The sequence below is a fragment of the Petaurus breviceps genome, unplaced genomic scaffold, assembly GCF_028583685.1.
Source record: "Petaurus breviceps papuanus isolate PSGF00001 unplaced genomic scaffold, PetGlider_PUasm1.0 151, whole genome shotgun sequence".
NCBI classification, from domain to species: Eukaryota; Metazoa; Chordata; class Mammalia; order Diprotodontia; family Petauridae; genus Petaurus; species Petaurus breviceps.
The window spans coordinates 35,315,082-35,328,187 of NW_027185712.1; the positions used below are offsets into that span (position 1 = coordinate 35,315,082).

At 38.5% G+C, this 13,106-nt stretch overlaps 1 protein-coding gene across 6 annotated transcripts in view; it reads right to left on the reverse strand.

The window, feature by feature from the left end:
- Window positions 1–3,209: 3,209 nt before the first annotated feature.
- Window positions 3,210–13,106, reverse strand: part of CTNND2 (catenin delta 2) — a 1,206,354-nt gene continuing 1,196,457 nt past the window's right edge. For all 6 annotated transcript variants that reach the window (XM_069077188.1, XM_069077207.1, XM_069077216.1 and 3 more), the window contains one exon: window positions 3,210–6,049. In XM_069077188.1, coding sequence (XP_068933289.1) covers window positions 5,789–6,049 — 261 coding nt within the window. In that variant the 3' untranslated portion in view covers window positions 3,210–5,788. The remainder of the gene's footprint in view (window positions 6,050–13,106) is intronic.

Below are 13,106 nucleotides of genomic sequence, written 5' to 3' on the forward strand. Positions count from 1 at the left end.
TGTTGCCTCATCATTGGCATCGAGGTAACTCGAGGTCCTTGGAAGGTCCTTGGTTCATGCCAATGGTTCAAGCTCTGGCAGCTCCTACCAAGCTGAAAAGCCCTCAAGTACATGCTGGTATGGACAGAGACTAAGAAGACTGGAATAGCTAAGTTGGAAGAGATTCATCACCAGAGAGTTAGCCATGAGGTAATTGTTTGTATATTTATTTATTTAGGCTGCAACAACTCATGAGACTCATAATGTCCATCACAAGGGCTGTGATCTTCAGTATACATGTACACAAAAACCAGATCTTTGAGTACTAGCAACATAATGAAGATCAGAATAGAGGAGTTCTTAAAATAAGAAGTTTCCTTCCTTTTTAATATTCTTCAATATATGGGTAGAGTGATAAGGAAGAGGAGATTTCTAATGTCTGAGTGGCTTTTGCCTAATTACAAATTAACAATGTGTAAACAAAGCAACGGGACTGAAATATACCTTATGGATGTTCGCAAAATTCATAAACATACTCTTCTGTGATCTTTCTCAAATTATATAAATGCAAATCCATTGTCTTTTTGGAGAATTAAGCCTCACTTGTGTGATATAAGTTTACTCTTCTCACTGGTGTTGTCAGTTTGTTCTGCTCTCACTAGCCAGGGGGCCTTTGACCTTTAGTCTTTTATTCATCATAAGTGCCATGATGATATCGTTGTGAGCATCTGATGAAAATGGATGTCTTGATTTGACATTAAATGAAATTTTTCTTTTTAGTTTTAGACACTATGATTAGGAATTTCCTTTATAGAGAAAGAATGTGTTCTCTTGAGTCCCATTTATTTGTTTGTTGGCAAAGACTGAGCCAGATTTCTATACTTTTCAATTATTGGATTTTCAAAGTCCTCAAAGACTAGTCAGGATGGTGTTCGTCTTTGTCTATTGAATCCTAAAGAAACAGTATGGATGAACTGAGATTATTTCCTAGGGCCTGTTGTTCACAGAGAGCAGAGCACACAACCCAGTCAAAGAGTTCAGAGTTCCTATTCTGTTCTGAAATGTCCTGCTCCCTGTATGACCTTAGAAAAGTCACTTAAGTTCCCTCTCCTCATTTATATAATGAGGGGTTTTAACTAATTTATTTTTAAAATTCTCCTACTCCAAGATTCTATGACTTTATAGAGTAATACAATTTTGTTATTAGGTTGATGTGAAAAATTCTATCCCTTAAGGGTGAGAAGTTCCCTTTTTCTCAACATATCTATCACATTGCTCAAACTTGATAGTTTTGAAGCTTTTAGTTTCCAAAATGTAGTAAGAACCATGGGTGATAGTGTAGTCTGATAATGTGAATTGGTTAAAGTGTGTTTTATTTTTTAAAAATTCCTATTTAGTATCGACATGTTTAGGCAATTGTATGGTGGAGTGGATATACCATTGTAGAACTCTGAATGAAACAAGGTTTCTGGGCCATCTGGATAGCCTTTGCACAATGCCTCAGCCAGAAAAAAAGACTGTAACTGAACCCTTTTCTGCCATCCAGTATAGTGATTAGGTACATTTTTCCCAAGGACAATAAGAGTGACTCCAACATTGTGAAGAGCAGAAAAAAAGTGGCCTTTCCAACTGCTAGTCTGGGAGAAGCAGACTTGGACTTAATCATTTGCAGAATGTGGCATTATATTTGCCATGATTTTGTTTCAATTTCAGGCTAATTCCAAGGTGTCTAATATAAAGACAGTTCTTATAAAATTATTGGTCATTATCTGGGATATCCAGAATATGGCACCTGTCTGTTGAGTGTCTTGTGATTCCCAAGAGGTCAAAAGAAAATTTGCTTCTGATTCTTTCTGCTGTTTTTGTAGGGGTCTAGGTCAGATTGGCATGCTTGCATTTTAATTGATGGAATTACCACGTCCATTCTCCTGTTCCCCTCTGTAAAATGAGTTAGCTGAATCTTTCAGATTTATCATATTTGGATGGTAAGACAGAGACAGTGCTAGACTTAAGATAACTGTTTGTAAATAGGGAACATTTATTCAGGGAGGCATTGCTCTCATTTTCTCTGCCTGTATTTGTGTGTCTGTGCAAATATCAAATGACTTGTGAGGAACAAATCTGAACTCTCTATGAGGCTAAGTTCATGGGAATGAATGAGATAATATCAGATGGTGAAGTAGGGGTAAGTGATAACACAGTCTAAATAAACTGAGAATTTTTTGGGGGGGGGCTACTGAGCTCTAAGATACTGCTTTTTTTTTAAAGTAGAAGCTTTCTAAAATGACCTTTATTGATCAAAGATGTCAATCTGAGTTGATCTTTAAACAGACAATCCACCACCAAGTATGATTTAGCATCTTATGTCAACTTGATTCTTACTGTTGACATTTTGTTGCTTGATGTGTTTGTTGTCAGGATTGCAGCATTAGAATATGTTCCCCAAAAGACTGAGAACCAGTACCAAACGGTGATATTCTGAACAGTCACTTTCTATGCATGTGAGTGTGACCTCTGTCTTTCTAAAAATGTTTTCTTACTGTTGTGTATGACCTTTGTGAATAAGCACTTATATGTTCCTTGGCCAATGACAATTTTATTTGATCCAGAAACTGTTCCCCTTCCTCTTTTCATTTCAGATATTAAACTGGGAAATGAATACAGTAGTGAAGACAGCTGCATCTCTGAGCTGTGCCTTACTTCATGACAAAGAAACTGGGTATTGGAAGAAAAAAATAAAGTGTGAAACAAACAGCTGCTAGCAAAATTTCAGGAAATTCAGCCTCTCAAACCTCTAAGTACACACATAGGTTTGCTAGTGAAGACCAAAGAAGTGCTCAGAATAACTGGGTTGGTAGCAGTATTGAAGGAGTACATTGTGGAATAAGTTGAATTTTCTGTGAAAGACATATCTGTTATGTTTGTTTAGTTTGGGAATCACTGGACACATACAGACAAACTGGTAACATTGGCTAGCCAGTCCTTAGGTGAGTCACATTCTCTTAATAAGTGCATCATGGATTTATATACTTTACCAAGATCCTATTCTCCACACCGAATATCACATCAAATGCACTAGGTACATTTGTGATCTAATGCTGGGACAGAAGGGAGCAAGACACATGCTTTTCCATTTTTTTTCTGTTTATATGGCAGTGTTGGGAGTTGTTACTCCCAGAGATAACACTCAGTCACTTCAGAAGAATGAAAACAAAAAACAAAACCAAAGGTTTCATGTCACTTGGTGCATTTAATCCAATATATCTCAGGTAATGAACAGGTCACCAGCTGACCTGGCTTCACTGTTAAGGGAACCTCTATGGGCCCTGAGGCCATTTTAACAGTTCAAGTAAAACCCAACCTTATTTTTTTTTAAATTTTAATAAAAAAGAAGAAAATAATAATCAGTTTTTTCCCTAAGATGTACCTTTGAGCAAAAGGGTTGGCTCTACTAACTATAAATGCTTTTTGTGCATTCACTAGGTTTGGTGCTACTCCAGGGGAGACACAGCAGCAGTAGCTAACTGTAGCCCGTGCTCCTTGAGGGTCACTGGAAGAGGAAAAGCGTGCCTGGTCCCAAAGTGTGGTGAATGCAAGCTATGTATTTACAATCAGTATCATAAAGAAAATATAAAGATCTTGTTTAGGAAGAATGCTTTTTGCTTCCCTACATATACAGCTGTCCCTACCATCTTTTTACTGCATGCATTTATTTTCCCCTTCACTACTGAGACCTGTTAATGTTTTTTTTTACTGTCTATTTTTTTGGAAATATTAATCTAGAATACTAGGTAACTGATAACTCATGTTTATACGACAACATCTGCCTCTATGACCTGTATTATTTTGGTCCTATGACACTGGTGAAGTGTAAAATTTGTTCTGACCCCTAGGATATATATAGCTATATCTCTATGTTGGGAGGTAGGGGAGAAGTGCCTGGTAGAGGCACAAAAAGGGGATGAAATGGTAATATTACAGTGAAGGATCCCAGAAATACAGGTTTCCTACCACAAATTTTGTTGTACAGTTAAAGTTTAAAAGTGATTTTTTTTAAGGTACTAATTCACATTTGACCTAATTGAGAGAAGACAGGAGAACATATAAGTATCTTTAAGCTATGTCTATGCTGTTCTCTAGAAATTAGCTTTTTTATTTCCAAAGTCTGAGTAGGTGAGTAAAATTATCTACTGGTTGCAGTCAAATTTAGAAAAAAGGAACTATTGTTTGCTGACTTTTGGCTGAATTAAACTATGTATAGAGGGGTGACAATATTTAAAGGAATATTAGGAAAAATTAGATACATTTAATTTCTAAAAAACGATTGTTTCTCATTGCTGTTAGTCCCTATCTAGATATTAGCTTCATGTGAGATTAAAGAATAGATTCTGGTGGTAGAGGACAGTGGGAGATGATGGATTTAGCCCCTTCAACAGTGTAAATGGAAGAGTTTCCAGTTCCCCTGGAGATGTAAGCAGCAGGCCAGAAAGTGGAATTACAGATTTGGCTCTATGAGGGTTCTCTTCTTTTTAGAGGTCGATTAGGGGCTGAGGGGTAAAATGTGGAAAGAACTGAGGGTATTAAAGGATTGGTGCCCAAGAACGGGGATGGGTGAAACTCCCACAGTTCCATGTCATCAGGATTAAGATCCCATGTTATTAAATGGTCAGTACAGTGGATACAGTACAGAAAAAACAGATTGAAGTCAATTTATCCTGGGGAAAAGAAAATAACAAAGCTTATACAAGGAGAACAGCAAATGAAATTACTTCTATCAAAAAATCACACACGGATTATTATACATACATGGGCACACACACGCACACACACACACAAGCAAAGAATGTGCATTTTGCATGACAGATTCTTGGAAATAGACATTCTTAGCAAATATGGATGACAGATCAATTGTAATTTATTTTCTTTTAACACTGTATCATCATAAAGAAAACTGGTATAAATGAAAAAAATCTATTTCAAATATCTACATCTAAAATTTTAGGCAGTGAAAAAGCACTTCGTTGACAAGGAGTGTGGAATGATATATGTTAATTGTCAGAAACTGCTGAACGCCTTGGTTAGTTGCCACAAACAAATTCACATATCAGAACGAACAATACTGCTAAATATTCCTTTTTTTGTCTTTGTTAAAACATACTGGGGAAAAGAAAAAACTGGAAATTCATACATCCTTCAAAATTTTGAAATTTAAGTAATATTTAGAACCATAGATGAAGAAACACTGTGGCATTGGTGTAATATACACAATGCACTTGTTTTTTTTTATCTGTAATGTACATCAAATACTTTACAACAATGCATTAACAAAAGGCAAGAAACGTCTTGCTGTACAGAGGAACCTCAAATGCCACTTGAAGCCTAGATTCACAATGAATGAGGATAGTAAACAAAGTGTGAGAAGCTGTCCCCCATAAAGTGTGTAAACTATTCTGTTTCTTGTGCTTAACATAACCTTCTTGTCCCACCATCCACTTCTGTTTCCTCCCTCCTTCCTTCTATCACATTCAATTAACAGCACGTTGTTTGTTTTTTAAGACTCTATAGGGCCAACAGTAAAAGTTGTCCCACACAATAGTATTTAGGATTTTTTTTCATTCTATTGACTTCCAAGTTAATTTTTCAATTCATTTAGCCTTCTAAAATATCTCTTAATCAAGATTTCCGTACTGGTTATCAGGGCCTTCCTATGGAACAGGCTTTAACAAACTAAATTTGCAGGAAAAAAAAATGTCTTGTGGTGTATGCATGCACATGCACAGTTCCTGGAGCTGTTCCTTCTCGCCGGGTCTCAAACCCAGGAATCTGGTGAGGCTGGGTAGTGGCTTGTTTCATAGTTCAGTTCACTGTAGGGACGAGCTGCTGAATAGAAGTCGACGTAGTTGCCAGTGGACTTCAGTCCCAGGTGCATGTTGTATTCGCTGGCAGGTGGACGGTGATGGACTTGATCCTCAAAGAAGGACTCGTCATAGTTTCTTGTGGAATTCTGAAACGGCTGGTAGGTCTCATAATCTTTTCTACTGGGCTCCTGTGGGACTGGCTGTGCTGAAACCTACAGAGGGAAGACCAATCCCATCCTGTTAATCTGTTTTCTCTGACACTTGACCTCTTATGGTGACTGTTTCACTTCACTGCTGTTTATCTACTTACTGGAAAGGAGACCTGGGCTATCTATGACACCCAAGGACTCAGCAAGATAGCCTCCTCCCTCCTCCTTCAGGCCTCCCTCATTTTTGCCAATAGCTTCTTGCTTTCACGTGCTAGTGCTGACAATAATTATCTCTCAGAGAGAAGCAGATTAGAGGCTATAAAATACAAGACCCTTATTTACATCTCTTACCCATTTTAGGGAAATACTCAATGCTGCATGATTCCCAGAACTTTGCAAACACAGCAAAGATGTAAAAAGCCTAATGGATCATCTAATCCAACTTCCTACCAGTGTGAAGGGACTGAGTCAATACTTTTCTGTTCACTATATGCATAGAAAAGCAGTTATATTCTAGGACAGGAGGCCTATTCCAGCACATTTGTCAAAGTGACTTTACCATCATCATAAAACCTTTGAATAAATACACAGATAAGCACACAATAAGAACAGGAATTGTAGTCAACATATTCAACCCTTTGGAATAGTAAAAGGTTTTTTTTTTATTCTGATTCAGTAAAAAAAAAAGTCTTTTTTTTTTTTAAGTTCAAGCCAAAACCATGCCTAGGGAGAAATAGGGCTCTGTGCCACATGCCTGTATCCCCATTGGACACGTGAACATACACACATTTTTACACAGGTAAGACAAGGCAAAAATGAAGAGACAGAGTCACCCTGAAAGACAAAATAATTCACAAAAAAGCAGCATAGAGCCTGAGTAAAAGAGAGGCATGTACAATCTCATCTATTTTGCTTAGTGATGGAGGATGGAAAGAGGTGAAGACAGAAGGATGATTATATGTATCTGAGCTGTAGGATTTTTCTTTTTCTTAGCACTACTGGCTGAATCTATTTCCTTATCTAGCTTCTAGTTTCTATTGCATGAGTCCCTGGACCTCTGAACCAATGAATTGTGCCTATAGATTGTTTATAAACATAATACAATTCTATATTCATGTCCTCTAGCTTCTGGGACCTCAGGTGTCAACAGGAACATTTTTGTCTTGTAAACTTCCCTTTTTCCAACCAAGTCTACATTCTTGGAGTCATGTAGGCAGGTTGAGTTGAACACACTGGATTTTCTTATAATATTTATTTGATCTTCCTTAAGGATCTCCTGAAATGCCTCACTGGTGTAGGAAGGATGCTCGGTCTAAGAGGAGAAAGGTTTCAAGTTGAGGTCAGTAGTACTCCCTCTTTGCTGCCTGAAGTACAAGCATAGCCAGGTTTAGGGAGACATCATCATTATCATCATCAGATTTGATATGAAGTAATCCCATGATCACCAATCTAGATCTAGACTGGATTTGAGGATGCCCTTCTTTCATAGACAGATGAGGAAACTAAGGCCTTTTGTGTAAAGCTATTTATGATCCATTACTAAGATGTGGGGAGGTTATAATCTGCTCTGGTGGAGGGCATCTCTCCTTTGGCAAATATATGGATACTAAAAGTCCTAAATTCAAGGATCTTCATTTGTTCTGATGATTAAACATACAGATTGAGGGTCTGATCCATGTTTGAGGCCAGTGTATCTCTCTACTTCTGCCTAACTTAAAAGACAATGAAAATTCCTATTGTTTCAAGTGGTTATGACTATGGCACTCCCTAGAAACCATCAGGTGAAAATGATACATATAGCCAAAGTCTGAGTTCAAACTACAGGTTTAGAGTTATCCAACATCTAGGAAATTGTCATACTTTTTATACATTTCAATGGGCTATAAGTTAATAAATTTTTGGGGGAGGGGAATCTGGGTGATAGTAAGAAGGAATTTTTAAAAACTCCTATTAATGTGGCATGTTATTAGCATGGATTTAACTAGAATTCATGCTTCCCTTGCTTCTCTCTAGGAGGGTGCTGTGATCATAGCCACTATATCAGACTTGTATGTGTTCTGGTCTAGTGGGCCTTTTAGAAGCAGTGTGGTGTTTTGTATTATTGCTGGGATTATCCTCAGAAGACTCTAGATTCAAATTCTGCATCATACACCTAACTGGCTATTTGGTCCTGGGCATATCATTGTAACCCCAATGTGTCTCTGTCAGTGCCCTATTGGTTGATTACCAGGATGATATAAGAGTCTAAGGTGATTATATCAGATAAGTGGTGGTTGTTGTTTAGTCATGTCTGACTCTTTGTCACTCTATTTGGGGTTTTCTTGGCAAACATACTGGAGTGGTTTGCTATTTCCTTCTCCAGATCATTTTACAGATGAGGAAACTGAGGCAAACAGTGTTAAGTGACTTACCCAGGGTCACAAAGCTAGTATCTGAGGCCAGATCTAAACTCGGGTCTTTCTCACTCTAGGCCAAGAGTTCTATCCACAGCCCAAATAAGTGGTAGTTATCCTCAAAATATATATTCAGAGACAAGCTATGGAATGGAAGTTTCCTTTTGTAGATGAATTGTTTGTATTGTAAAGTTCTATTTTGCAAGCTTTAATATACTGTCATAGATGGTTTACTTAGCTCCCATGACAGCAGGATCAAACTATATTAATTCCATTTGGCAAAGTATTTTAAAATGTTCTTAAATGTGAGAAACAGTGTAGTAGAGGGGCTACAGAGTCAGGAGATCTGGGTTCAGATCCTGCCTTTGATCTTAACTCCCTGTGTGACCTTGGGCAAGTCACATAGCCTTTCTGGGAATAATTTTTCTTATCTGTAAAAATTAGTGGGTAGGACCAGATGGCCTTTAAGGATTTTTCCAGCTCTAGCTCTGTGATCTTAGGAACCTGAACTAGCATATACCATAACATTTTTATTTTTGCTTATGGTAAAAATAATTAATAATCATACTCACCTTTTATAATATATTAAGATCTAACAGCGGGGTGGAGCCAAGATGGCGGAGTAGAAGCACGACCTCCCTGCGGGTCCGGCTTCCACCTTCCCCAATCCATGTAAAAAGGAGATTGTAAACAAACTTTGGGGCTGCAGAACCCACAAAATGACACAGAGAAGCTAACCTCCCACTGAGGACAGCCGTGCAGGCCAGCAGGAATCTGGCACAGTGCTCTGGGAGCTGAGACCAGCCCCACACCGAGGCTTTAGCCCCAGGGCAGGCCTGACCAGCCGCGGCCAGAGGGACTCCAGATCACCAGCAGCTGTGGCCGTTTCCAGATTTATTAACACAGAGATGTGAAGGACAAAGTGAGAGGTCAGTGCAGTCTGGACTTTGGGACCAGTAAGTGGGAGTGTGTGGCTTTTGCCCCCAGGACAAGAAGCCGCTGAGGCGCGGCAAAGCCAGCCTCATGGCAGCTTCAGCTCCTGGCCTGCAGAGTGTAGGGGGACCAAGCACCAGACAGAGGGGTAATTGCTCTTGCTTTAACCTGCTTGGATCTGGATTGTAGTCTAGGGTGGAGGTCCTGGGGTGTGTGTCCAGCTTGCCAGAGTGTGTGGAGACTTCAGAGAGGGCACCCATCTAATACCTCCAGCAGCTGAGAAAAACCCAGCGGTTGAGACGAAAGCTCCCCTGTCTGGTGGCAGAGTCCTACTGTGGCAAAAAGCCCAGGGGTCAAGTGACTGAGGAGCGACATGACCAGGCAAAGAAAACAAAGCAGACAGAAGATTCCAACATTACACTCCTATTTTGGGGACAAAAAGGAGTAAAAGCTTCAAAGGAAAATACGAGCTGGTTACAGGCCATAGAGGACCTTAAGAAGCAGATAAGAGAAGTGGAGGAAAAATTGGGAAGAGAAATGAGAACAATGCAAGAAAATTATGAAATGAGAGTCAACAGCCTGACTGAGGAAAATAACACTTTAAAAAACAGACTGACTCAAATGGCAAAAGAGGCTCAAAAAGGCAATGAGGAGAAGAATGCCTTAAAAAGTCAAATTTGCCAGATGGAAAAAGAATCTCAAAAGCTCAATGAGGAGAATCATTGCTTCAGAATTAGACTGGAGCAAATGGAAGCTAATGACTTTATGAGAAATCAAGATGCTGTTAAACAGATCCAAACAAATGAAAGAATAGAAGGCAATGTGAAATATCGCATGGGAAAAACCACTGACCTGGAAAATAGATCTAGGAGAGATAATTTAAAAATTATTGAACTACCTGAAAGCCATGATCAAAGTAAGAACCTAGAAATCATCCTCTAGGAAGTTCTCAAAGAAAACTGCCCTGATGTTTTAGAACCAGAGGGCAAAAAAGAGGTTGAAAGAATCCAATGATCACCTCCTGAAAAAGATCCCAAAAAGAAAACTCCTAGGAACATTATAGCCAGGTTCCAGAATTCCCAGATTAAGGAGAGAATATTACAAGCAGCCAGGAAGAAACAATTTGAATATTGTGGAAACACAATCAGGATAACCCAGGATCTGGCAGCTTCTACACTGAGGGATCGAAGGGCTTGGAATATGATATTCCAGAGGGCAAAGGATTAAAACCAAGAGTCACCTACCCAGCAAAACTGAGTATCATGTTTCAGGGGAAAATATGGTCATTCAGTGGAATAGAGGACTTTCAGGCATTCTTGCTGAAAAAACCAGAGTTGAACAGAAAATTTGACATTCAGATACAAGAAGCAAGAGAAGGTAAACAGGGAAAAGAAATCATTAGGAACTTATCAAAGTTGAACTATTAACATTCCTACATGGAAAAACAATAATTGTAACTTATGAATCTTTTCTCAGTAGTTGAAGGGAATATATATATATATATATGTATATATATATAATGTCTATATATGAGGGTATATGGGCATATGAATACATATGTGAATGTGTGTATATATGTTTACAGGTATACATAGATAGAGGGCACAGGACCAATTTAACAGGAAGGGATGATACTTAAAAGGTGAAATTAAGAGGTGAGAGAGGAATATAATGAGAGGAGATGGGGAGAGACAGAATGGGGTAAACTATCTCATACAGAAGAGGCAAGGGAAAATGGTTACAAAGGAGGGGAAGAATAGGAAGGCAAAAGGGAATGGGTCAACCTTATTCTCATTGAATTTGGCTTGGGGAGGGAATTACATACACACTAAATAGGGTATCTCACCCTACAGGAGAGTAGGGGGGGAAGGGGATGAGAGGGGGTATGATGGAAGGGAGGGCAAGCTGGGGGGAGGGAAGTTGGAAGCACCCATTTTTGAAAAGGGACGGGATCAAAGTAGAGAACAGAACAAGTGGGAGGTGGGATAAGAGGGAGGGAAATATAGTCAGTCTTTTACAATATATCTACTATATTATTGTTTTGCATTAGCCATACATGTATATCCTATACTGAACTGCTCATCTTCCCAGTAAGGGTTAGTGACAAGGGAGGAAGGGAATGAATCTGGAATTCAAAGTTTTAAAATGAAATATTCAAATATGTATGTATGTATATATATACATATATATGTGTATATATATATATATATATATACTATTATCAATACTATTTTACATGTAATTGGGAAATAAGATATACAGGCACTGGGGCATAGAGATCCACTGGAAAAGTCAAAAGGGGTATGGGAGAAAATATGGGAGAGAGCAGATTGGAGGAGGGGATATCCTGTGGGACTGCTCTTTTTGGGGGGTGGATAGGGGAAAAACGGGGAGAAAATTTGTAACTCAAAATCTGGTGGAAATGAATGATGTAAATCAGAAGTTAATAAAGCATTTGAAAAAAAAAGATCTAACAGGTACTTTACTTTCTTCATAACAAAGCTCATGTTATATAGCACATACTCCATTTGTGTGTCATATCAACCAATCATCAGTCAACTAGTACCACTATTTGGTAACTACTCAGATTGCAAAGACCAAAGTGTAGTTCTGTATCATACCTGTGAATTTATTGGATCACCTGAGATACACCAGGGGATTAACCCAATACTGAGGCTTCAGAAGCAGCCCAATGTATAATGTAAGCAATTTCTGGTGATTGTCTCTGCTCTGGCCACCTAATCTCATCACATTCAAATGTGTGATCATTACTCTCTTTCCTTGATAATCCCTTATTGGCAAAAATTCAGTGCCTATGTTTGGAAAGGAAACATCAAATCCATTTTATATTTAAAGGAATGTCTTACGTGGCTTTTGAAGATTTGAGGCAATTTTGGAGTCATATTGGAATATGGAGTAGTTTTGTTGGCTTCAGTGATGTGTAGTCTAGTCTTGATGGGCCCATTGCCTTTTTATGTTTCTTTTGGCAAATTTTGAGCAGCAGGCAGAAGTTGGGTTCAATGATTGTTCTAAATCAGTAATGTGACCAGTCACAGTTATTGGGAAGTAGGGGTAGGAGTGTCACATGAGAGTGGTCTTTAAATTAGTGTGAATATGTAGTTGTAAAGAGAATACATGTTACAAAAGCATCAAACTCTCAGTGACAGAACTCCTGAGTGGATCAAATCAGATTAAAATGAAATTGGGAAATGTTTAACAAAATAAATTTAAAAATACTGTTTGGCTGACTCAATAGGCAGCCCACAGGGATCCGTTTATATTTGAGTTTTACACCGCTGAGTAGTGTCATATATATTGCGTGAGCAAGGGCGAATCACTTAGCCTTTCTGAGCCTTGGTTTCCTCATTTGTAAAATGAGGAAGTTGAACTAGACAGTCTCTGGGGTCCCTTTTGTCTTTAAATATCCTCTCCTGTCTAGCTGACTGTTGGTGGCAATCCTGGGCAATATTAGCTTTTGAGGAGAATAGAATATATCACTTCTTTTGACCCTTCTATCAAATAGTGCTGCAAATGGAGTCTTTGCACAAGACGTGGCTATCTTCTTATGTCTGAATAATTTTTCCTTTCATTTTCAATGGGAATTTCCCTGCTGGGCACCCAGAAAATATTCTTCTAAAAGGGATACTGTTTTCAAAAAGACCATAAAATTCCTTGGTCTTTTATGCTTTTGGATGATAATGGCAATTGATCAAAGAGTTTTCTTTTTTATCTTTTCAGTGCAACTTCATTGATGTATGGCAGGAATTGAAGGGATCAATCAGAAAAAAGTCATT